The sequence below is a fragment of the Scleropages formosus genome, chromosome 1 (genome assembly GCF_900964775.1).
Source record: "Scleropages formosus chromosome 1, fSclFor1.1, whole genome shotgun sequence".
Classification (NCBI taxonomy): Eukaryota; Metazoa; Chordata; class Actinopteri; order Osteoglossiformes; family Osteoglossidae; genus Scleropages; species Scleropages formosus.
Window position 1 is genome coordinate 35,515,148 of NC_041806.1, and position 20,838 is coordinate 35,535,985.

At 42.2% G+C, this 20,838-nt stretch overlaps 1 protein-coding gene across 2 annotated transcripts in view; it reads left to right on the top strand.

Moving 5' to 3' along the window:
• The window catches only part of atad2b (ATPase family AAA domain containing 2B), a 74,107-nt gene that overhangs the window by 43,904 nt on the left and 9,365 nt on the right, over nt 1-20,838 (top strand). Inside the window, exons 25-27 of one of the 2 annotated variants that reach the window (XM_018743683.2) lie at nt 6,918-7,496; nt 8,856-8,989; nt 12,696-13,071. In XM_018743683.2, coding sequence (XP_018599199.1) covers nt 6,918-7,496; nt 8,856-8,989; nt 12,696-12,818 — 836 coding nt within the window. In that variant the 3' untranslated portion in view covers nt 12,819-13,071. Of the gene's footprint in view, nt 1-6,917; nt 7,497-8,855; nt 8,990-12,695; nt 13,072-20,838 lie in introns of those variants that run through there. The other variant, XM_018743682.2, reaches the window with a different exon arrangement.

Here is a 20,838-nt window from a genome sequence, read left to right on the forward strand (position 1 = left end):
TGCAGTGCCTTATCATTGTCCTTCATCTGCTGCTCCATGGAGGCATTTAGCTTAAAAATAAGACATTGAAAAAGTGACAAGCGCTGCTGTACTCGTTTACAGCTTTGCCTCCCAGCAATACTCGCATTTCTAATTTCCTGATGAACAAAATAAAGTACTAATTTTGTGCTTTATATTCATCGGAATTTAATGCTTTCCTAATTGCATTCATTAAAGTCAGGCTGCTACATGCATGCATCATTTATCATCTTATTGTTTTTTGTGCATGCTCGCTCGAATTGAACACACGCACACACTCGGAGGGACTGGCGGTGGCTGGGATCTAATATAGCCACAGACAATGCAGTGTTATGGAGACATTAATTTATGACATGTTCAGGGTGAGTGCAAGCGTGACAAAGTTGCATCCATGTCTAGGCAGCAAACCTGCCAGAACAGTCCAGCTATGGTTTTGTCACCTGTGTTCAGAGTGGGTTTTCACCATTGGCTGTTATAGTATACGCCTTCCCCCCCACACTTTACCAAGGCCAGCAGAGAGAGAGCGATGCTCCTCACTTGTGTGGCTCATGTTTTTCACCGTGACACTTGTTTCCAGGGTAGGAGTAACCTTTCCACCAAGGACAGCCGGAGTCTTCCCGAGGGGCCTAAGTTTACCCACAGTGCCTGGAATCCGCTTTGCTATCCAACGTGTGATGCATTTGCTGCAGAAGGCATTTGTGTCCTGTGAAGGGTACAGGGGCTGTCATTTCAGCAGTAATTCAGCCAAAACGTGCCTTTTGTTTTGAGTGTTTTGTTGTGCCTGTTCCTAACCCTGTAGGTGTAGTGAATGGCTGAGTGCAGTTAATGTTTTGGATGTGTTGGTGTGTTTCTGCTTTGGGGACTCCGAACTGCGTGACTGCCTGATTTGATTAGAGAGCTGGTGAGCAGGTTCCTGCTGGAGGTTCCAGGCGATACGGTTTGTCCTCCGAGTGATCTTCTGTTCTGCACCCACAATCCACCACCCCTTAATTGCCACGTTGTCAGAGCGCCGGACAGCTAGGAAGGAAGGCTCTGGGTTTTTGAAGTGGGCCCAGCGCTGCTGAATATGGGGGGGAGCATGGCTATTGCTGGCAGGTTGATTTAGCTCATCACCTTGATCCCTTCAGGAGGATAACTTTTAGAATTGAGTTGTCGTGTGACTTATTTTCTCAAATGAAGGTGTTATTATTCCTGCTGATTCACAAAGTGCCATGTCTTTGTGGTGAGGACAGATCACCCAGAGTGGTGTCTTCTATTTTAAGGGAATCCAATGTATCAATTAACTTCACGTCATGTAATAACCCAGAGTCAGTATTCATTACCAGCAAATGTCTGAAGTCCGCTGCCCCTCGGTGTCACAGAAAACATTGCATTTCTTTGTTCCCCTGGCTGATGTTTGGAGAGGCTTCCTGGATCAGGTGACTGACACTTAAGTCAGGAGAATGCCGGCCTTGCCAGAGTGAATGCTTGCGGAGCTGTCAGCCAGCTGCACTCCATCCTGGAGAGCTAATGAGAACATGACATGGAGATATGTGTACGAAAACCTGGTGGTTGTTTATGGACATGACAGTGCTGCAGGGTGTGTTAAAAGAACTCGGCGAGAAACTCCTCTTCTTTTAATGGCTTAAAATCAGTCATTATGGCTTCCAGATAACACTCTGACCCTTGGCCAGTATTCGTGTTGATGTGCTCTGTTGTCAGACCATGGGAGGTCTTACTAGAAGCCTTTTCTTTCCATTTTCCAATGAGCCTTATGTTTGTAGAATAAAAGTGGAAGACAATATATGTATGTGACTTTGCAGGGAGGGCACATTTCAAAATTTTCTTGTCTCTGGACCTAACAATATTTATGTTTAGATTTATTCAATTAACATATGGTTTCCTTCAAATGCAATGAATTACATTAGAAGAGACTTGGATGCACACGTGTGATTCTAAAGTACAGTTAATTTGTCGCATTCCACCATATGAACCAGTATACATCACATGAGTAGCTGCATAAAGTTATTTTTTTACAATTCTAAACACAGAATTATTAAACATAAAGATCACAAAGTTGCTATATAAAGGTTTATCCATTGTTCAAGAATTTCTAATCACAAAATTATTAACCATTGACATGTTTGTCATGCTCTTAAGAGATCAGCGGGAAAGTGAGTCCAAAAGAGGTGTTTTGAGACCCTCCTTCAACGCAGAGAGAGATTTGGCAGTTCTGAGTGAGAGGTGGAAGTCATGCCCCCACAACGGGCCAGCACCTTTTTGTGCTTCTAATTTTTGATCTTTTGTGTGTAGGACCACCAAGCAGGCAGAAGTGGAGGAGCATAGCAGTCTGGTTTCGGTGTGGCAACTGATCTGGTCTTCTAGGTATCAGGGAGCAGATCCATTTATACTTTTGTAGGTCATAACCAGCATCATGAGTTTGTTTCAGGCAGGTATTGGACACCAGTGCAGAGAGATGGCGGGGGGGGGGGGGGATGATGATACATGGGAACACATTGGCAGTTCAAACCCAACTCATGCAGCAGTGTTCTGCATCAGCTGGAGAAGTTTCATGGCAGAAGCTGGGAGATCAGACAGAAGAAAGTTGGAGTAGTCCAGGCAGGATTTCACCATGGTCTGCACAAGTAGTTGCATAGACTTTGCTGTGAGTTAAGGGTGAATCCTCTGGATGTTGTGCAGGATGTATCTGCAGATCTGGTTTGTGGCTTCGATGTGTTTGACTCAAGTATGTCTTTTTTTTCCTAATCATCACTCCCAGCCTCTCAGCCGAGGAGGCAAGCAAAATGAGTGAGTTGTCCGGTTTGATAGTTCTCGACAGGAAGACGAGCCAGCTGAGAGGTGAAGGATCTCTGTTTTGGAGAGGATGAGTTGTAACAAGAGTAACTCTTGAGTTTATCTGTAAAGTCTGGTGGAAGTATTGACTGATGAAACACCTCCCCCCCCCCCCATGAATCAGGACTGACCTGTATTTGCAGTGAAAGAATTTCTGCTTGTTTGGCACAGAACATTTCATACCACAACATGTTAATCTGAGTCATTTGAAAATGCAATCCATCTTCTGCTGTCATTTCCTCTCAGCTGAAAATGTTTAATAAAATTCCCAGCATGGGCAGAGAGCGCTGCAGTGGAATTTTGTGTACTTAACACTCCAATGCATTAATATTGTAGTGTCCAAAAAGTTCTTCATTGCTTCACAAATGTGCCACTTGAGCTCAATTGGGGGAGCTGTTTTCATTAGTCCAGCAGGTCTAATTCCCTGAGATCAGCCTCATAGAAACAACTGTCCTTTACTGACATTGAGGGAGATGAGATTATTCTCACTTCTACGCAGAAGGCGGCTTTTCGTTACCAGCTCGACTTTCATGGTCAAACTTGGGGCATTGTGACACGAATTTCAGGAGGGCTTCCTCTTTTAAATCTTCACTGCTGCCGTCCTAAATGGTCAGGGCATCACAGAGGATTGCTGACCGCATGACATCATGCAATGATGCAGATGTAGGAATGACATCATGCAGTACTTCACTTGAAGGAATGACGACATGGCTGTGTGCGTGAAGGAATGGGGCCAGACTGGACTTGGCAGCCTTTCTGTGCAGTTTTCATCCTCCAAACAAGTAGAAAAACAGATTAAAGTTATTGTTCTTTTGTTTGGGAGAAATTGCATTGTGTTGACAAAGGTTTGCGTTTGTATTTCGTTAAATTCCAATTTTTTAAAAATTCTTACAAATAAACCTTTCCGTTAGTGGCTAGTACACTAGACTTTTGTCACTTGAGACATTTCCTTTTCTTAAGCTGTAACCTGTTGATGTTCACTTCTTTTAAAGCCTCCTACCCTATTAGCACTGCATAAACCATGTATGTGGATTGACTTTGACAAACTTCGTAGGTGCTTAATCTGCAGTTTTCACTATGTTGAAGACCCACAAATGCATGCTCTGAAGTGAGTTTGTGTTGTACTTTTGTTCATGCCTTTGAGCTCAAGTAAATTGACCTTAGGTCCTGTCTGGCCCTTCCCACTGAAGAGCTGGAATAGGTGATATTGTGCTCATGTGTGCATTTGTTTTTTTAACGCTTGCATGTTGATAGACAGTAGGTTTACACTTTATACATTGGAGTGTGTAGGATGCAATTAAGTGTTTTTTTTTTCCTTTTTTTTTTTTTTGCACTGCTGCCTTTGTCAACAACTCACAAAATTTTCAGTTATTCCTTCTATATGATAAGCATTGGTCAGACAAAGGACAAACAGTGCATAATTGCCCCCCCCCCCCCCAAAAAAAAAGCAGTATAAAGGTTCTCAACTACCTGACCTAAGCTCTTGGTGAGTAATACTTTTGTGCAAGATGGCATGCATTGCAGTCACAACCTGCTGATTAAAAGCGTTTTAAAAATGGTACAGCTGAAGCAGAAATCTCTTCCATAAAGGTACACATCTTTGCAAAATGAAGTCATGTATACATTAATGTTTATTTGTACACTTGTAACATCTGGTTAATACATCTTGGACATATTAGTGATATTTGCCCTGAGGTTCTACAGTTTTGTACTTCCATATGTCCCAGTTGCCTCTTGAAGACAGCAAACCTGGGCAGTTACCTGGCTGTGCATGAAGGGCACCGATTGTGCCACACTGTATGCTGAGTCATAAAAGGGTAACAGCCTCATTGCGGCTCTGCTCTCATCGTGACTGTGCCAACCACTATTATGTGAAAGCACCTGCTCCCATGGGCTTCTCAGGTCTTACTCTCATTCAGGGCACACCCAAACATGACGAGGGGGAATAGCACAGGATTTTCTGTTTTCATACATTAGTGAGCTTCAGAACAGGCTACACTTTGGCCATCCATTTAAAGGACACTGATTGTTCTGGAAAGCGGTTTGGAAGTTAACCGCCACGCAGTGCCTGTGATATGAGTGACCGTAAAAAGGAGTCGAAATTAAATACAAGCACCATCGAATGGTACATCTCCCGTGATGTGGTTTCTCAGTATGTCGCTGCTGCTTCTAAATGTTTTTGTCAGGTGCATTGTAAATGTCTGTTCAGATGAATGGTTAAGGAAAGTACAGCTAAGTTATGTGACTCTCTTCAGTTGCATATGATTTTTTTTTTTGGTATTCTACTGTAGTTAAATGGGTCAGCAGACATCCGCTTGAACTTGTCTCCTAGGGTCTGTCATCTGAGTCTACCATCCAGCACAGGAAGCTGGGGTGCTGGAAATGGATCGGTCATTGTGGGCTCAGTCAGCAGCTGACATTTTTCTGAATAAATTTGCACAGTCCTGCTACTTGTTAATTATACATAATTGTCAAATATTCATTGACATGTTATGTACATACAGCTGCATAAATGTACAGCTGTGTTCTTTGGTAACACTATTCAGTTTACACAGCCATCCCTGACTGACCTGGTGGTCACAAAAGAAATTAAGCTACATCCCATTGAAAACTCTTGGTTTGGAAAAAGTGTAAAGTGTTGATAATTTATTCATTTAATCATGCACTGAGTCTCTGCTTTGATGCCACTCTTTAAATCATTTTATGTTCTTGATTGCTTTGTATGGTTGAAGAAACATCTTCCTTGTATTCCTCATATTAGTTAAATATTGCAACTTTATATGGATGCAATTATCCTACTTTTCAGCAGGAATGTGCACTATAGCATACATGACTTCCATTGAATGTTATGTAAGATGCAGTAAGTGCTCTTCAAATGAGGTCGCCCCAAGGTGTAATGAGGTCAGAGAATTTGTTCCCCATTGGCCTTTTTTTAATTGCTTTCTCCCAATTATTTTCTAAATGTGCCAAGTAATCTGCTCTTCCATTCAGTGAGTGTCATGGAATAAAGGCAAAACTGTAATGTGCACATTGAGACTTTGCAACCAGAATCCCTGCTGGAATCTGAGGGCAGTCCTGGAAAGTTCCAGACCTGGTTTCCTGGAGGTTTTTTTTTTTTTTTTTTTTTTTTGTTCTGTTTTTGCTGTCAATTGAACACTCATCCAACATTGCCCCCTTCCATCAAACCCCCAACCCTCTTTCCAGATGATTTGCAAAACTGAACTCCAGCTTGTTTTTGGCCCACAGGGGCCCCATTTCATCCTCAGAAACAGTTTAGAAGAAATGTGTGGAATAGGAATTGGTGCCACGTAGCCCCGTTGCGTTAAAACCTCTTTGCAGCTTGCTGTGACACGTTTACTGCCGACTGAATGGAGGGGCTTTAGGTTGGTTCCCCATCTCTCACCCCCCCCATTCTACCCCCCTTCTTCTGCTCTCCAGCCATCTGTCGTCAGGCATGCTTCCCATCCTGGAGCCTGGACTCCCTCTTGTTTTATATCCTGGCTTTCGTTGAAGTATTTGATGTGCGGTTGTTTTTGATTGTGTCTGAAGGGGGCCTCGCACGACGCAATTGATTCAGCTGACAGAAAGCAATAGTGGGGTGTGGGGGAGGGGCTGGCGGTATGGAGCAGTGGTTTTAATTGCCTTCTTGGTAATTATGAGTACATCATTCCTCATACATTGGCTGTTGCACGTAATCCGGATGGAACGGCACTCTCCATGAAAAGAAAAGCAGTGGAATTGGTTTTATTTTATTTATGACGAATATTTGGCTGCTGTTACTTTCAGTCAGTTGTATTCTGGCTCCTTCAAAAGACATTAAAACAAGTGGTTTTTTCCTGCACAATACATTCTGTCATTCTGTCGACCAATTGCCCATAACCAATCGCTGTTCATAACAGATTGATCTGGATTAATTTTCTGTGTTTCCTCTGTGTTTTGGAAAATGCACAACAATATTGCAAATGTTTTGAATCCGGCTCATTTAATTGGCATTGGAGAGAATTGAGCAGGTTGTCTTTTGTGTTCGAAATGTTTTTGTGCATCATGATTCTATGTTCTCATTGTAGACCATGTGAAGCGTAAAGCGAGGAGGAAACCCTCGTGGGGAAGAGGCATCATCCGTAAAAAGAAGAGCTACTTGAAGAAGGAAGGGATTGAAGGAGATGAGGAGGGGGCACCGTCAAGTGGTAGACTGACAGCTGAGGATGTTGGGGAGGAGTACAGTATGGCAGGGCCTAGTGACTCTTGCCTGACACAGGATGAGGACTCCTCATGTGACACCATGGAGACCTCTCACGGTGAGCCACAGCCTAATGGACACGTGCTTTCCACAGAGGAAGAGAGCTCCAACGAGCCACCTGTTGTCCCTGCTGAGCCAAGGCACAAGCAGGAGGCCATGTCTACATCTGGTCGACTGCAAGAGTGTATGAATGGGGATGAGTCACTGGACAGTCTGGATAGTGAGGCCAACAAGAAGAGCTCTGAGGGTGGTGAAGAGATGAGCACAGAAGTGGAGGTGGTAAGCACCCAGTCTTTGGCAGAGGGTGACAAGTTGGCAAGTACAGGTGTGGCGCACCACCATCAGGAGAACAAGGCTTCTACTCCACAGAGCAGTTCACAGCAGGTGGCCTGTGAAGAGGAACAAGGTAAGGAAGATATAATATGGTGGGTGGAAGCGTGTTAGTATTTGCTAGACTTGGCAGTTTTGTATATCTGACTTAAAACTGGTGTACAGTCAAGACCATCTTGTGGAGGGATATAAGTTCAACATTTTTTGGTACTTTGCCTCTGCACTTTATTTTGGCCTTTGTGCTCTTTGCTAGAGCCAGAGCATGAATATTTCCCCCCCCCCCCCCCCCTTTTTTTTTTTTTTTAAAGATTTTAAGTACTCAGAAGCCTGATGCAGATTTGTAGAATGTGCTTCAAGTACTCTGCTAAAAAAAAGTTTCTCCACTAAAAAGCACTGCTTAAAGATTGCACTCGATATTAGGAAATTGTCCACATTGATTCTGTAAAGTAACATTAAAAAAAAAAAAATCAGCAGCTTTGAAGGGCTACTGCTGTCAAGGCTGTACCCTCTTAGTTGAGATCAGCTTCGCTTGCATCTAGCCTGCCTGGTTCCCAGTGGGACTTCATGTAACGATGGTTTCCCCCAGGAGCACAGAGCAGGCAGACAGCTGTGGCTGCCAGTGTGGGGGCCATGAAGACGGTTACACTAATGCTGAGAGTCTCTGCCCTTTGAAATCCTGGCATGATGCGTATCCTCCAGAGCACATCAGTGGTAAAGCAGTTCACATCTTCAGACCATAAGGACACAAATTTCCCTCCCTGGGCATTGATGCTTTGTGTGCTCTGCATTCTAGGTCAAAGCTTACTAATTTGCATTGCTCCTCTTTGGCCTTTCTTGCGCCCCTATGGTTACTAGAGCCGTGCTTCGTTGTCGGGTGCACTGGTAGAGCTATCGCTGCACCCTTTGCAAAGAAAGCAAAATGATATCCATCTTTCAAATATGCCTCCGTTGCCATGACAAGTAACACCAGTTCAAATCTCTAAGCATTTGGAGTGTGTAGAAGTCTGAGCTGAGTGCTGAGTTGTAAGGGCAGACATAGTTTTCATTAGGAAATGATCGTTGCGCTTAAGACCGACTCCACTTGAAAAGGGCACACAGCCATTTTTAAATAGATTTATGTCAGCTTTTCCTATTTTCTCATAACGTTGTGTCAGCTTTTCCCCATAAAGTCACTTGGTAACTGTCTTTCTGCTCAATTTACAGCTCCTTCACTAAATAATGGTTGTTAGTGCATGGTGGGTAAAAAATATTTACAGCTTGACACTTCTCCAGCTGTGCACTGTGGATCAACACCTTATATTTTCCAAATTCCTTTGTTTAGGGGTTTATGTTTGCTTGATGTAACATGTAACCATGCAGTATGGATTTATACAAAAATTGTCCACTGTGCTTTATGGTATTACACATTTCCTCCCACGTCATTCTTTTATGTCAGATGTCTCCAAAGTGAAGAACTGCAGGAGAACTACTACTGAGCAACAGAAGGCAATAATAGTGGAGGAAAGGCCAGAGGATTTACAACTGCCACCATTGCCACCCCCTCTAGTGGTTGACTATGAAAGACTAAGGGTAAGAGCACAGAGGTTTTTCTTGAGCACGCTAAGACCTAATGGCTTATGGAAACCAGACATTAAAATATCTGTATCCTTAACATTTCTGTTAAAGTTACCGTGCTTTTTCGTTCTCATTGCCATTTTGGCTGGCAATCTAAATCAGTTTCAAGTTTGTTGATTTTTCGTGGGTGAAAAGGAACAAAGTATAACTGTCAGTGGTGATTTTTAAAAAAAAAAAAAAAAAACAAAAGGCAGCTCAAGTGTGACATGCTTAATCACTGTAAAGTGGCATTGAAGTTGTATTATTAATCAGAATTATACAATTTCTCTATATTAAGGTTTGTTGCATTATTTTGAAAGAAATTTTAAGGACGAAATTCGTCCTTAAGTTTTACTGTGCATTAAAGCTCATCTTGCACTGACCCACAAAGCTTTGATTGCCTGTTCAATTTTGTTTAAAAAAGTGTGAAATGTTGAGACAATAGTGAAAGCTGAAGTGATGGAAGTATGCATAGTATTTGCAGGAGTCCTACACAAATGTCTGCCGTTTCTTTTTGTCTGTTTTGCATATGAGGATTTTTCTGTGCTGAACAGGCTCCTGCAGATTGAAACATCTGTGAGAAGCTGTGGAAAGAAATAGGGATTTATAGGGATGTGTTTAAATGTTTGTTGCACTGAAATTCTGTAGGGCAGAAACTTCAGAAAATGTATAAAGTAATGGCACCCAAAGCACACGTGACAGTTAAGTACACAGTACACCAGGACACCAATGATGAGTCCTTAATTCTCATGGAGGAGCAGTGTATGAGAAGACTAGTGGCTGCAAACGTCAACAAAGTGCCGGTTGTTTGTTGTGCATTTTGCTCTGCATGCCACGGTGCGTGCTGTAATTATTACAGTGGGTTCTGAAGGCGTGGGTGGTAGGTGACAACTTAATTGAATTGTTACTGTTTGTTCAGCATGGGAATCAATTAAGTCGCAATTTCTTCATTGTGCGCAAGGAGCAGGACCAGAGACCGATGGGCAGCAATGTGAAGTAGCGTTCAGGACGCAGCTTCTGACACACGGCTGCTTTTCCATCATGCTTCGTGCAAGCTGCGTCCAAATTTGGTGCTGATGAGATTAGCATGCAGAGAGCTCGAGCTGCCCAAGCTAAGGTTGTTTAATGGGCACATTAATAACTATATACAGATTTAACTAGTGGCGTTTAGCAGGGAAACAACCACCATAATGTAGAAGGTACAAAGATGAAGATAAAGAATTACTTCCGCTCATTGTGTCAGAGCCATTTACTCCCCCCTCCCCCAACTCCTCCTCCCTGCTTTGCATTCCACATGCAGCCAATGTACTTGTTTGGTACTCATGGCACGGTAGTAGAGAGAGCCGATAGAATGTGACAGTCCCGAAGAACAGTGGCTAAACCGTGCAACCCCTTAAGGGAATTATTTGGAAGCTGGAGTGCCAAGAATTTACAATAATCTGTGTCTGTGTGTGCGCACCCATGTCACATGCAATATTTTGTCTTGTAAAATGGCTACACTCTTTTTCCTTTAAGTATATTTTGGAGGTATTTTTAGCTTGGCTCAGACTACTGAGAGTTTATAGAGGATACTAGGAAATATGCAGTAAACATGCATATGACTAGGTTGTAGAGGCTACTTCTGCATATTCTCTTCGTTGCATTGTGCTGTGTAGCATCCTCTAAGGAGTTGTTAAGCTCTTGCAAGATAACCTACAGCTGCCCCCCCCCTTTCTAGGAATACCGACACTGAAAATGGTAGAATGGAGTGAAGTGGGAGGTGAAACTAAGGGCAGTTGGTAGTATAGTGCTTAGATTTGCTGTCTTTGGATTCAGTTTGCCCATTCAAACCTTACCTCCATCGGTAGTATCCTTGAGTAAGGTATTGGTCCTAAATTACTCAGTAAAAATTACCCAGCTGTCTAAATAGTACATGATTGTAAGTAGCTGAACATTAAGTCACTTTAGAGAAAAGCACCAAAATGACTTAATACATATAAGTAATGGATCTGTATATGTTGCGTTCATTAATTTTTTGCTTTGAAATTGAAAAACAAAATGCGAATTACGCCTTCATTCGTTTTTTTTAAAAAATTAAGAAAATTATGAATGAACTATGTTTAAAAACCATTTTTTGCTCAAAATGTAAAATATTTAAAATATATGCCTCATTTATAGTTTCTTGCCGTCTTATTCTTTTGCGTTATTTAGTTTCTTCTGTTCTTCAGCAACCTGGGTGTAAACGAATTGAAACCGCCCATAATCCATCAGTGGCTTAATCGAATATGCTGGCTTTGCTCTGAGTTATTCATAAGTTAATATGGATCACTACCTGCTTTTCAAAAGCAGCAAGAGAGTGGCAGTAGGGAAGGATGATATGTCCACTGAGAAAGTAGGCAGGATTTTTCAGGTGCTGCTATTTAAGAATCTTATTACTAATTTAGCACAGGTCTTAAAAGCACTGTAAAGTTCTAGTTTACATTTACTTATTTAGCCAGATGCTATGTAGTGTTATGAGCCCACACACCTTATTCACTAAGGTGACTTGCACGGCTAGATACACTACTTAGAATGGGTCACTCATCCATACATCAGTGGAACACACTCTCACTCTATGGGTGAACCTGTACAGCATGTCTTTGGACTGTGGGTGGAAACCGGAGTACCCGGAGGAAACCCACACAGACATGAGGAGAACATGCAAGCTCCACACAGACTGAGCAGGGATCGTGCCTACGTCCTCTTACACCACCCAGGTGCTGTGAGAAAGCAGCGCTACTCGCTGTGCCACTGTGCCACCGTGCCGCCTGTTCTAGGTTAGGCTACTTGTTAGATTGGAAATATGGTGCACTTTAGAGCATTCATCATATTTGGTATTGAGATTTTGATTTCTACACTTAGTATGATTATTAATTTTCTATTTTCATTTAAAGTCCTTTTCTTTTTGTGTGTGCTCAGAAACAATAAAAAGCAATTTTTCCCATTTTCTGTTATTTTTCTAATTTTTCTCCTTTCAACATTAAATCAAAAAAAAAAAAACCAATGAAGACATCGCAATTCGCGTTTTGTTTTTCAGTTTCGAATAAAAAAGTGAATGAACGCAACATACACAGAACTCGGTGTAAGACTATACTTTTTTTTTTTTAAATCATGTTAATGTTGTGTATACCTCGGAATCAGTGTTATGAAATAGGAAATGCTAATCATCCAGATATTTTAAATAATAACTCTGAACACAGTATTGAATACTGTTTCAACAGGAAGTTCAGATCATGTTCAGGGATGCAAAGAAACTGCAACTGGCCAGTTGGCTGTCATAAATTTCAGTCCTACTTGAAATTGGTATTTTTTGTGAGACAAGTAAACAACAATTTCCTCTTACTTTGTGGAAAAGTAAAAACAGTAAGTGAAAATTAACAAAGCAGCAGGAAGATGAGGAAAAGGACTTGTCATGACGTGAATATGACAGGTGTGGATTGTTCTGCATTGTGATAATGAAGATATTGTTGAAACTGCACATTTTCACAAAATGGATCTGAGTTTATACATTTAATTCCCCCCCCCCCAGTTCCCTTAATGTTAAAAGCATTGTTATAAAAAAAATCATTAAACAAAGATTATGCTGGGCCGTTGATGTTTGTGCGACATGCTGTTTGTCAGGCTTTTTAAAAAATTTATTATTTGATCTCCATTGTGTTTATAGGCAGAACATATCTCTAACAACAGACCCTGGCACTTTGAACACTGCAACACACATGCTGAGTTTCACCTAATATCCAAGTGCAAATTGGATTGGTGCTTCTTGAAGCAATTCTATGGCTGGTGACCGGACTTGGGTAAGGACGCAGGCGTAATTGGTGTAAAATCATTCTTCTAAAGCGCACTGATGTGCCCCTTATCTTCTTGGCAGTGCCTAATATCACACCATTACTTCGGTGTAGTAGTCTTGACAGACAGCTGCTGTGCATCCTCATCGTATAGTGATCAAAACATCGCTCCCCCTTCCCAAACTGCTGTTGCCTCTGTGCGCTACCACACTGGCTGCAGGCAATGCGTGCAGTCAATAAAACGCTTCTTAAAAGGGCACCTGGTGAACACTCTTGGCTAATGTGAATTTTTTTTCTTCTCTGGAAAAATAAGGTATCTTTCATAAATAGGTTTTGAGGAATAAAAGTGAATAATTTTGTTTTTCAGCCCTTGCTTGCGGATCAAACCGATTTTCTGGTGATTCAGGGTACAGATGCTACGGCGGGAAATATTCCTTAGCTTCCTGGCATCTAGTTTACTACTGCACGTTAGTAGAAATAGTTTTCTTCCTTCTTTTGAAGTGCAGGGCACATCTCTTGGAGGCCAGAAATTGTGTTTCTATTTACAGAATTTCTGAAATCATACAGAATGAGGCTAAGATGTCAAACTCCACACTCTGGAATAGCATAGGGAGCAAGCGAAAAGGTTAAGTGTCTATGGGCTAAACGGCAAAGGGGGTTATTATGAAGGAATTTAAAAATGACGTTATGCAAATGAATGAACATCCTCCCTGAACGCAGGAAGGGGGAGGGCAAAGGAGGAGGATGGAGAAGTGGGTGGGGACACAATTTACTTGTACAAATAAATCAACTGGAACACAGACAATGGAGGAATAATGTGACTCATCTATAGGAGCTTGTCTGAGAAGAAGAAAAGGATATTTCAATTCCGTGTAGGCAAAGCACTGGCTTTGCTTAGAGGCCTGTTTTAATTGGATTTGCTGACTTTTTCTTACAGTTACAGCCATAGTTTTGCCATCCTCTGTAGTCCCTAATCCTGTGTGACTTCCTGTACTCTGGCTTGTTAAAATTAGCTTAACTTTTTTGGTCAACCTCAGCTACTGCATATGTGTTAAAGGAATTATGGGAGCTGAATTAAAATGTGTTGAGTCTCTTTTGGAGGTGGCTTTCAGGGGTAATGGGAAATAGAGGAAGTGAACTGACAAATGAGTGGTGATAAGGGCTCTTTAGCTTGCTGGTACACAGACAAGTATGTAAATGGAAGAGTGCTTTTTTTTGGGGGGGGGTTCTGCTGCAGCTCTTAAGTGAATACTTTAAATATTTATATGCTTCAGTTCATGGAAATGGTATCAGTTTTTGCTGCGTGTAAAACCTTTGGAGGGGGTACCTCTTTTGAATACATGGCATATAACTCTCTGCTCATCATTGCTGGCTTGACCAGTTAAACAGATCTCTCCAAATGCCCATGAGTAGGAGTGTATGCCCTCTGAAGCTGGCTGTGATCCAGTAATTTGCCTTGCGTTCATGCAAAACTGGAAATGAACTGGCTAATTCGTTATCTTAAAGCGCATGTGTTTGGCTGTTATTAAAGATTACCTTGTTCCTCCATTCATCCATTATCAGTAACTGCTTCTCCAGTGCATGGTTATGGTGGTCCGGAGCCTATCCCAGAGACATAAGGTATGAGGCAGGACTGCATTCTGGCTCTTGCTCAATCACTCAAACAATCCCACACCATTTAAGAGTTTGCTTTTAAGAGTCTATATTTAAAGAAATTTTTTAAAATTTGTTCAATGGACAAGGACTGGAGCACCCTGGGGAAATGCACAGAAACAGCGTGGAAACTCCACACACCAAGCCAGATTCGAACCCATGTCTGAACACCCAGGACAATGGGCTGTCTTGCTCCCCATAATGTTTAGTGGAATTGCACAGAGAAAAGAGGACAGTGGAAGCTGTTTGTCTTTCAATTCACAGGATGTTGTAATGTGTTTGTGCTGGATTTTAACGTTAAGTCGGAACCGTTAGGTATGATGGGTATCTAATGTTGGTTTGTCAGATATTTGACTTGGTATATGGTGTACCTTTCTATGCATGAAAAACATTAAAGAAACACTTTGGATACACTAAAACATCTTTAATATAACCATACAGTAATATAATAATACAATGTAATGATAACATAATAAGATTCACGTCACTTTGGAGAAAAGCGTCTGCTAAATGCATGAATGTTAATGTAGTAAAACTAATAAATGTAACTACAGTATTTATAATGGAGACATAGACAGATGATAAATGTTACTCCTGTGATGAAGAGAGGACATGGAGGAGGCTGGACCCAAGTGCAGGATCATTTATTTAGAATCAAAGGGTTAGATGTGTTCTAGTGGTTGGGGACGGGCGAGTGGTCGGTCAATCGGTAAACTGAACAGAGGCGAGGATTCGAAATCGTGGTCAAGGGGCAAGGCGGGTGGTCGTTATCAAAGAGATGTGGAACAGGACTTGGAAGAGCAGAGAGGGGGAGGTTTGAGAATGCAGGGGGAGGGGGGAGGTTGTCTGGAGTGAGATTCCGCAACTAGGAAGAAGTGTCTTTTGTAGCTAGGGAGGGAGGGAGAGAGGGAGAGAGAGAGAATGCGTGCAAAACATTGAAGAAACTTTAATGTTCGCTTTTTCCATTATTCGTTGGTGTTTCACATTTCGCTTTGTTTACTCTTCAGTTTCAGTTGTGATCATTCCCTTTTTCTTGGATTCGTCACCAACACTTGCATCACATTGACACTTTGGTGCCATGGTTAGGAGGGTAAAAAAAAAAAAAAAATAAAGCCAAATACAGTAACATGAGACACTGTTAACAGGAAAAGAAGGAAGTATGTCCTACCTTGGGCTCACGTGCCCCGCCCACGAGCCGACAAACCGCTGTAGACGCGCAATGTTTTGATGCGCTTCGGAAAATAGTACCTGTTTGTTATTACGAACCATTGTATGTACAGTAACTCAAATCTTTAATACAATAGGCTTAATTATGAAGTCTGCATTTGATTGTCACTTAAGGGTGACACAAAATCAACTTCCGGTCAGTAAGGCGGTGGTTCATAAGTACGAGCTGTACGTAAGTTGGACGTTTGTAACTCGGGGGCTGCCTGCGCTACGGTAGTAGTGTTTCAGCCCATAAACATGTGATGTTGAGAGTTGCAGTATTCCCACAAAATGTGTAACATATTGGAGGGCCTGCTGTGTATGCAGTTTTGTTTAGCCTTGTCTTGGGTATTTTGCCTCAGTGTTTTCTTTCGTTCTGACACAGACACACACTTTTTTACATGAAGCCCCCAGTAGTTCTTTCTTCTGTCTCTGGTCTCCTCCTTTGTGACCTAGGTCATCCAGTACCTCAGACCAAAGTAGAGCCCCTGGCAGTGCGCTCAGATGTTTTTTCAGTGGAAGGAGAGTACTCTTGAGCCCGTAGGCATGTGCATGTAACGTGGGTAAGCAGCGGTGCTCAGCTTCCCGCCACAAGTGACTCCCTGTGCGCAGCCAGAGAGCTGCACGTAGGGACACACAAGCACAGATTGGAGCTCATCTTTAGACACCTAGTAATAATGAAACACAGCCTGTTTCCCTTTCATTTTCCCCAGCCTGCTGTGATGCAGTGCTCCCGGCTGTTGGGTGGGGAAGCAGAATAATGCCGGCCCTCCGGATCTCAACCATTGTTCTGTGAGCTTCTCATTTGGAGCTGTCAGGTGCTGGCGGTTGGGGTGGGTTTGATTGGGTTCTGGTGTGTTGCAGTATGTTGCTTTGCCTGGATGGCAACTGCGGCTCCATCTGGAGAAGGATGTAAACTGGGTCCCACCACTGTAAAAGTTCTACTGTTTCAAAACAGAGATTGTATCAGCTATCGGTTTTAAAACCTGGACACTCAGTTTAAAAGTAGTCGACTGCATTCTGAAAGCAGAACCTAATGTACAAATGGGTTATTTTAAGAGAACTTGCAGAGAATGAGAGAGGATTACTGGTGGCACGAGTGCAGCAAGTTGCAGGATACAGCATATATTGTTTAGCTGCAGCAGCTTACAGCAACATTTATCTTGGATAGATATATTTCCAAGATATCATTATTCACGTCATGAATTCATCCATAACGTGTGCGAACTTGGCATGCTTAGTTTGCGTTTCCATTTAGAAAATCCACGTTGTTAAACTCACGGTAGCTTTACCAAACATTTGTCTAAGTCCATCCGTCAATTATGCAACTTTAATTAGACATGGCATTTGATTTCCTTCCTCTTGCTTTAAATAAAATACCTGTTCTGTAACATCTTTTACATTATATACACACTTTATTTCTTTAGTTCTTTCTCAGTAAATTGAGCACTTTATCTTCCAGTAACTGGGAAGGAAACTGGCATTCAAATAAGGCAGGTGGAAGTGGATTGCATCCCTTTTTTGAAACCTCTTTCAGTGCTTTTAGTCTAAAAAGTACATTTTCAAAAGGTAATGTTCATATTATTATGGCTGCCCATGTTTTAAACAAAGGCCTGGAACTTTGGTTTTGATTTTCTTTTTACATTTGGCCATTTTGTTTGCTTTTGAAATTATGCTTTATTTCTAAAGTATGCTTTCTCTTTTGAAATGTGCCTTTAAAGTGGAGAATTTTTACTATGTTAGCAAGGGATAGCATGTGGACTTGTTTGAAGAGATTGTAGCGCCTGCTTTTTGGAGTTCTGAATGAAATGTAAAAAGGATGATGGTAGAAATGTTCTTAACATGATGGAAACAGTGCATTTTTTGGATAGTCCTGCTCAGTCACCCACCTTCACTACACTCTCTCATTACCTGCAAACAATATACTGCATGTTCAAGTTGAGTTTCAAAGTGTATGTCTCTTACCTTGCCTGTTCGAGTTACAACGTAGTATGTCGTCTTCAAACCAAGACCCAAAAAGTAACTATTACTTGTGTCTAAACTTCTATATTAGTATTAGTTTGCTTTAAGCCTTATTTCCACAGTGATTTGGTAAACATTTCAGTAAAATCATGCAAAACAACTTTATTATAATAAAGAACTTGGGGATGATTTTGACAGTACACAAATGATTTTAATATTACCTTGCTAAAAAGTTTTACTATTTAAGTTCAGTTGATTGCTTCTCTTTCCAAATTACGCAATCTCTGTACATGCTGCCTTAAAATGGAGTTCTGTGTAAATGCAAACGAGTTTTCTTCAGATGGTGGCGAGCTAGCAGGTTTAATTTGGACTAACTCAAGTAATCCCAGCTTTTTGATTGTGTTTCTGTGTGTCCACTTGGTCGTGTAGAGTTTCTGTATGGTACAATGAAAGATTCAGCATATTGTCTACTGATCTGTAGTATGGAAGTAGTAGCGGTGGCAGGGATGTAAACTTCAAGCGCAGATGTCAGCTTTGCTCCTCATCCCCGTAGGCATGGGGCCGTTATGCACAGCAGTCTTGTACGGAACTGGAAAGTGCTACAACGGGCAAGATGGGAAAGTATTTTTGCTGTGTCACACTGCAGTAAGACCATTCCTGGAAGGTTTCATGTCATACTACGTTGCTTAGGATGCCCAAAAAGGTGGTATGACTGTGCTTAAGCTCTTGTAAGGTGGAGCCGACAGGATTCCTAGATCTGGGCTCATGTATGTACCTCAAAACTTGATCAATTCGGTGATTGCATTTATGTGCCGTCTAAGTGTATGTATGGATGAGTGACTCATTGTAAGTAGTGTATTTAGCAGTGTAAAGTCACCTTGGTGAATAAGGTGTGCGGGCTGATAGCACTACATAGTTTGTTGGAAGTTGCTTTGGAGAAAAGCGTCTGCTAAATAAATAAATGTAAATGTAAGTGGACTGAGTTTTACACAGATTAAATATTAGCCCCTCTTGGAAAGTAAAATTGTAGAAAAACTGCAATTTGAGATTGTTTTGTTTGGGTTTAGTAAATGGTGGGAAATGGGCAACGCCTTCCTAGTGAGCCAGTGCTCGAGGGAAGTGCTCCTCTGAACGTGAAGTCAGAAGCTCGTCATCCATATGACCAGTGCCTGTGTTGTGTTGCTTTCTGTTATGCCTTTTAGCCACTTGGATATTGTACGCGCCGCATGCTTCGTACTTGCATACATTTTATTAATTGTTCTTCTGGACCAGTGAGCAAAAACCAAGATTTAATATCCTCTCTGTGAACAATTAAATGACTTTCACCTCAGGGTGTTCTAGTAGCTTCTAAATCGGAGATGGTGATAACATAATCGCATCCTTTCTGTTACAACTGGCATTGTTTTATTTGTGCATTTATTTCAATGTATGATAATTTTTCCAGGAGGAAGGGCCAAATGTAATATAACTATCATTTGTTCAAGTGAATACTTTAGTCCACCAGTAAATTAGTTCAGTTCAGTTTCCATCCCCACACCCTGGTCAGTGTCCCGGTGGAAACAGGCTGAGAAAGTGGGCCCAAGCCTTCCAGTTCCCAAGGCAAAGGCCTCCAGCTCCTCTTGTGGGATCCCCAGGTGTTCCCACCCAGGCCAGTCATGAGACATAGTGTCTCCAACATGTCTTGGGTCTTCCCTGGGGTCTCTTCCCAGAGGAACGTGCCTGTGGGGGCTCCCGTGGGAGTTGGCCAGTGGCGCATACTGCGCAACCACCTCAACAGGCTCTGTGCAATTCGGAGGAGGAGTGACGCTACGCTAGCGCTTTCTCAGATCGCTGAGCTCCTCACCCTGTCAGTGAGTGAGTCCTGCCATCTTGCCTTTAAACATCTGTTTGGCCACTTGTATCCTCAGCCTAGTCCTTTCCGTTTCTGCCTCAAGTTCACAAGCGTAGGAGAGCATGGAGTCGAACACTGAGCGGTCGACGGGGAGCTTTGTCCAAAATTCATACTCTTATCCTGATGAGGGTCCAATAAACAGAATTCTTTCCTTCACAGATTAACTGCGTGAGCTGTACACACTTTTTAGTTTTGTTCTTCTGGTTCTTTTATGGAGATTTTATGAAGTTGAGGGAAAATTGCCATTGTTTTGCTCATTTTTACGACAGGCAAGCCTTAAATGCTTTTCATTTGCCTCTGATTGTTACTTTTTGTTGACTGCCTCTGTACAGACTCCCCCCCGCACATAATGACCAAAATTCATTCCCGAGAATTGACTTGCAAAGTGAATTTTTTTTTTTTTTTTTTAAAACAAGCTTGTGATTAATTTAAAATGGAAAAATGTGTTCCTTAGCGTGGGGGGGCGCGGTGGTGCAGTGGATTAGACCGGGTCCTGCTCTCTGGTGGGTCTGGGGTTCGAGTCCTGCTTCGGGTGCCTTGCAGCGGACTGGTTTCCCATCCTGGGTATGTCCCCTCCCCCCCTGGCCTTACACCCTGTGTTACCGGGTAGGCTCCGGTTCCCCGTAACCCCGTCTGGGACGAGCGGTTCAGAAACTGTGTGTGTGTGTGTGTGTGTGTGTGTGTGTGTGTGTGTTTGTGTGTGTTCCTTAGCCAGAAACAGTTTACCCATTTTTGTATATGTGCTGAAAAAGAGATGCACATGTTAAAAATCACTTAGACAAACACATTTTGGTTCTCTTTTCTGTCCCTTTCATCATATTTCTTACTATAATTTGTTTTTTGTTTTCTATTGTTGCACGGTATGGTGGCACAGAAAGAGCCTCTCAGCTCCTGGGCTCTGGGCTTGAATCTAGTTGCCTCTACTGTTTTTTTTTTTTTTTTTTTTTTTTTTTATTTTTTTTATGTTCTGCCCATGCTTGGATGGTTTTTCTACCAGTGCTCTAGTTTCCTCCCACTGTCTGAAGATTGGTATTTCCAGTGAATTAGTGACTCTAAATTGGCGCGCGCGCGTGTGTGTGTGTGTGTGTGTGTGTGTGTGTGTGTGTGTGTGAGAGAGACTGCCTTATGATTGACTGGTCTCTGTGTTTTCAGGATAGGTGTTTGAGTGTCACGACACGCACGCACGTTGTCTAAAACCACTTGTCCTGAGCGGTGTCACGGCAAACCGGAGCCTAATCCGGCAACACGGTGCAAGACTGGAGGGAGAGGGGATACACCCCGGACGGGACGCCAGTCTGTCACAAGGC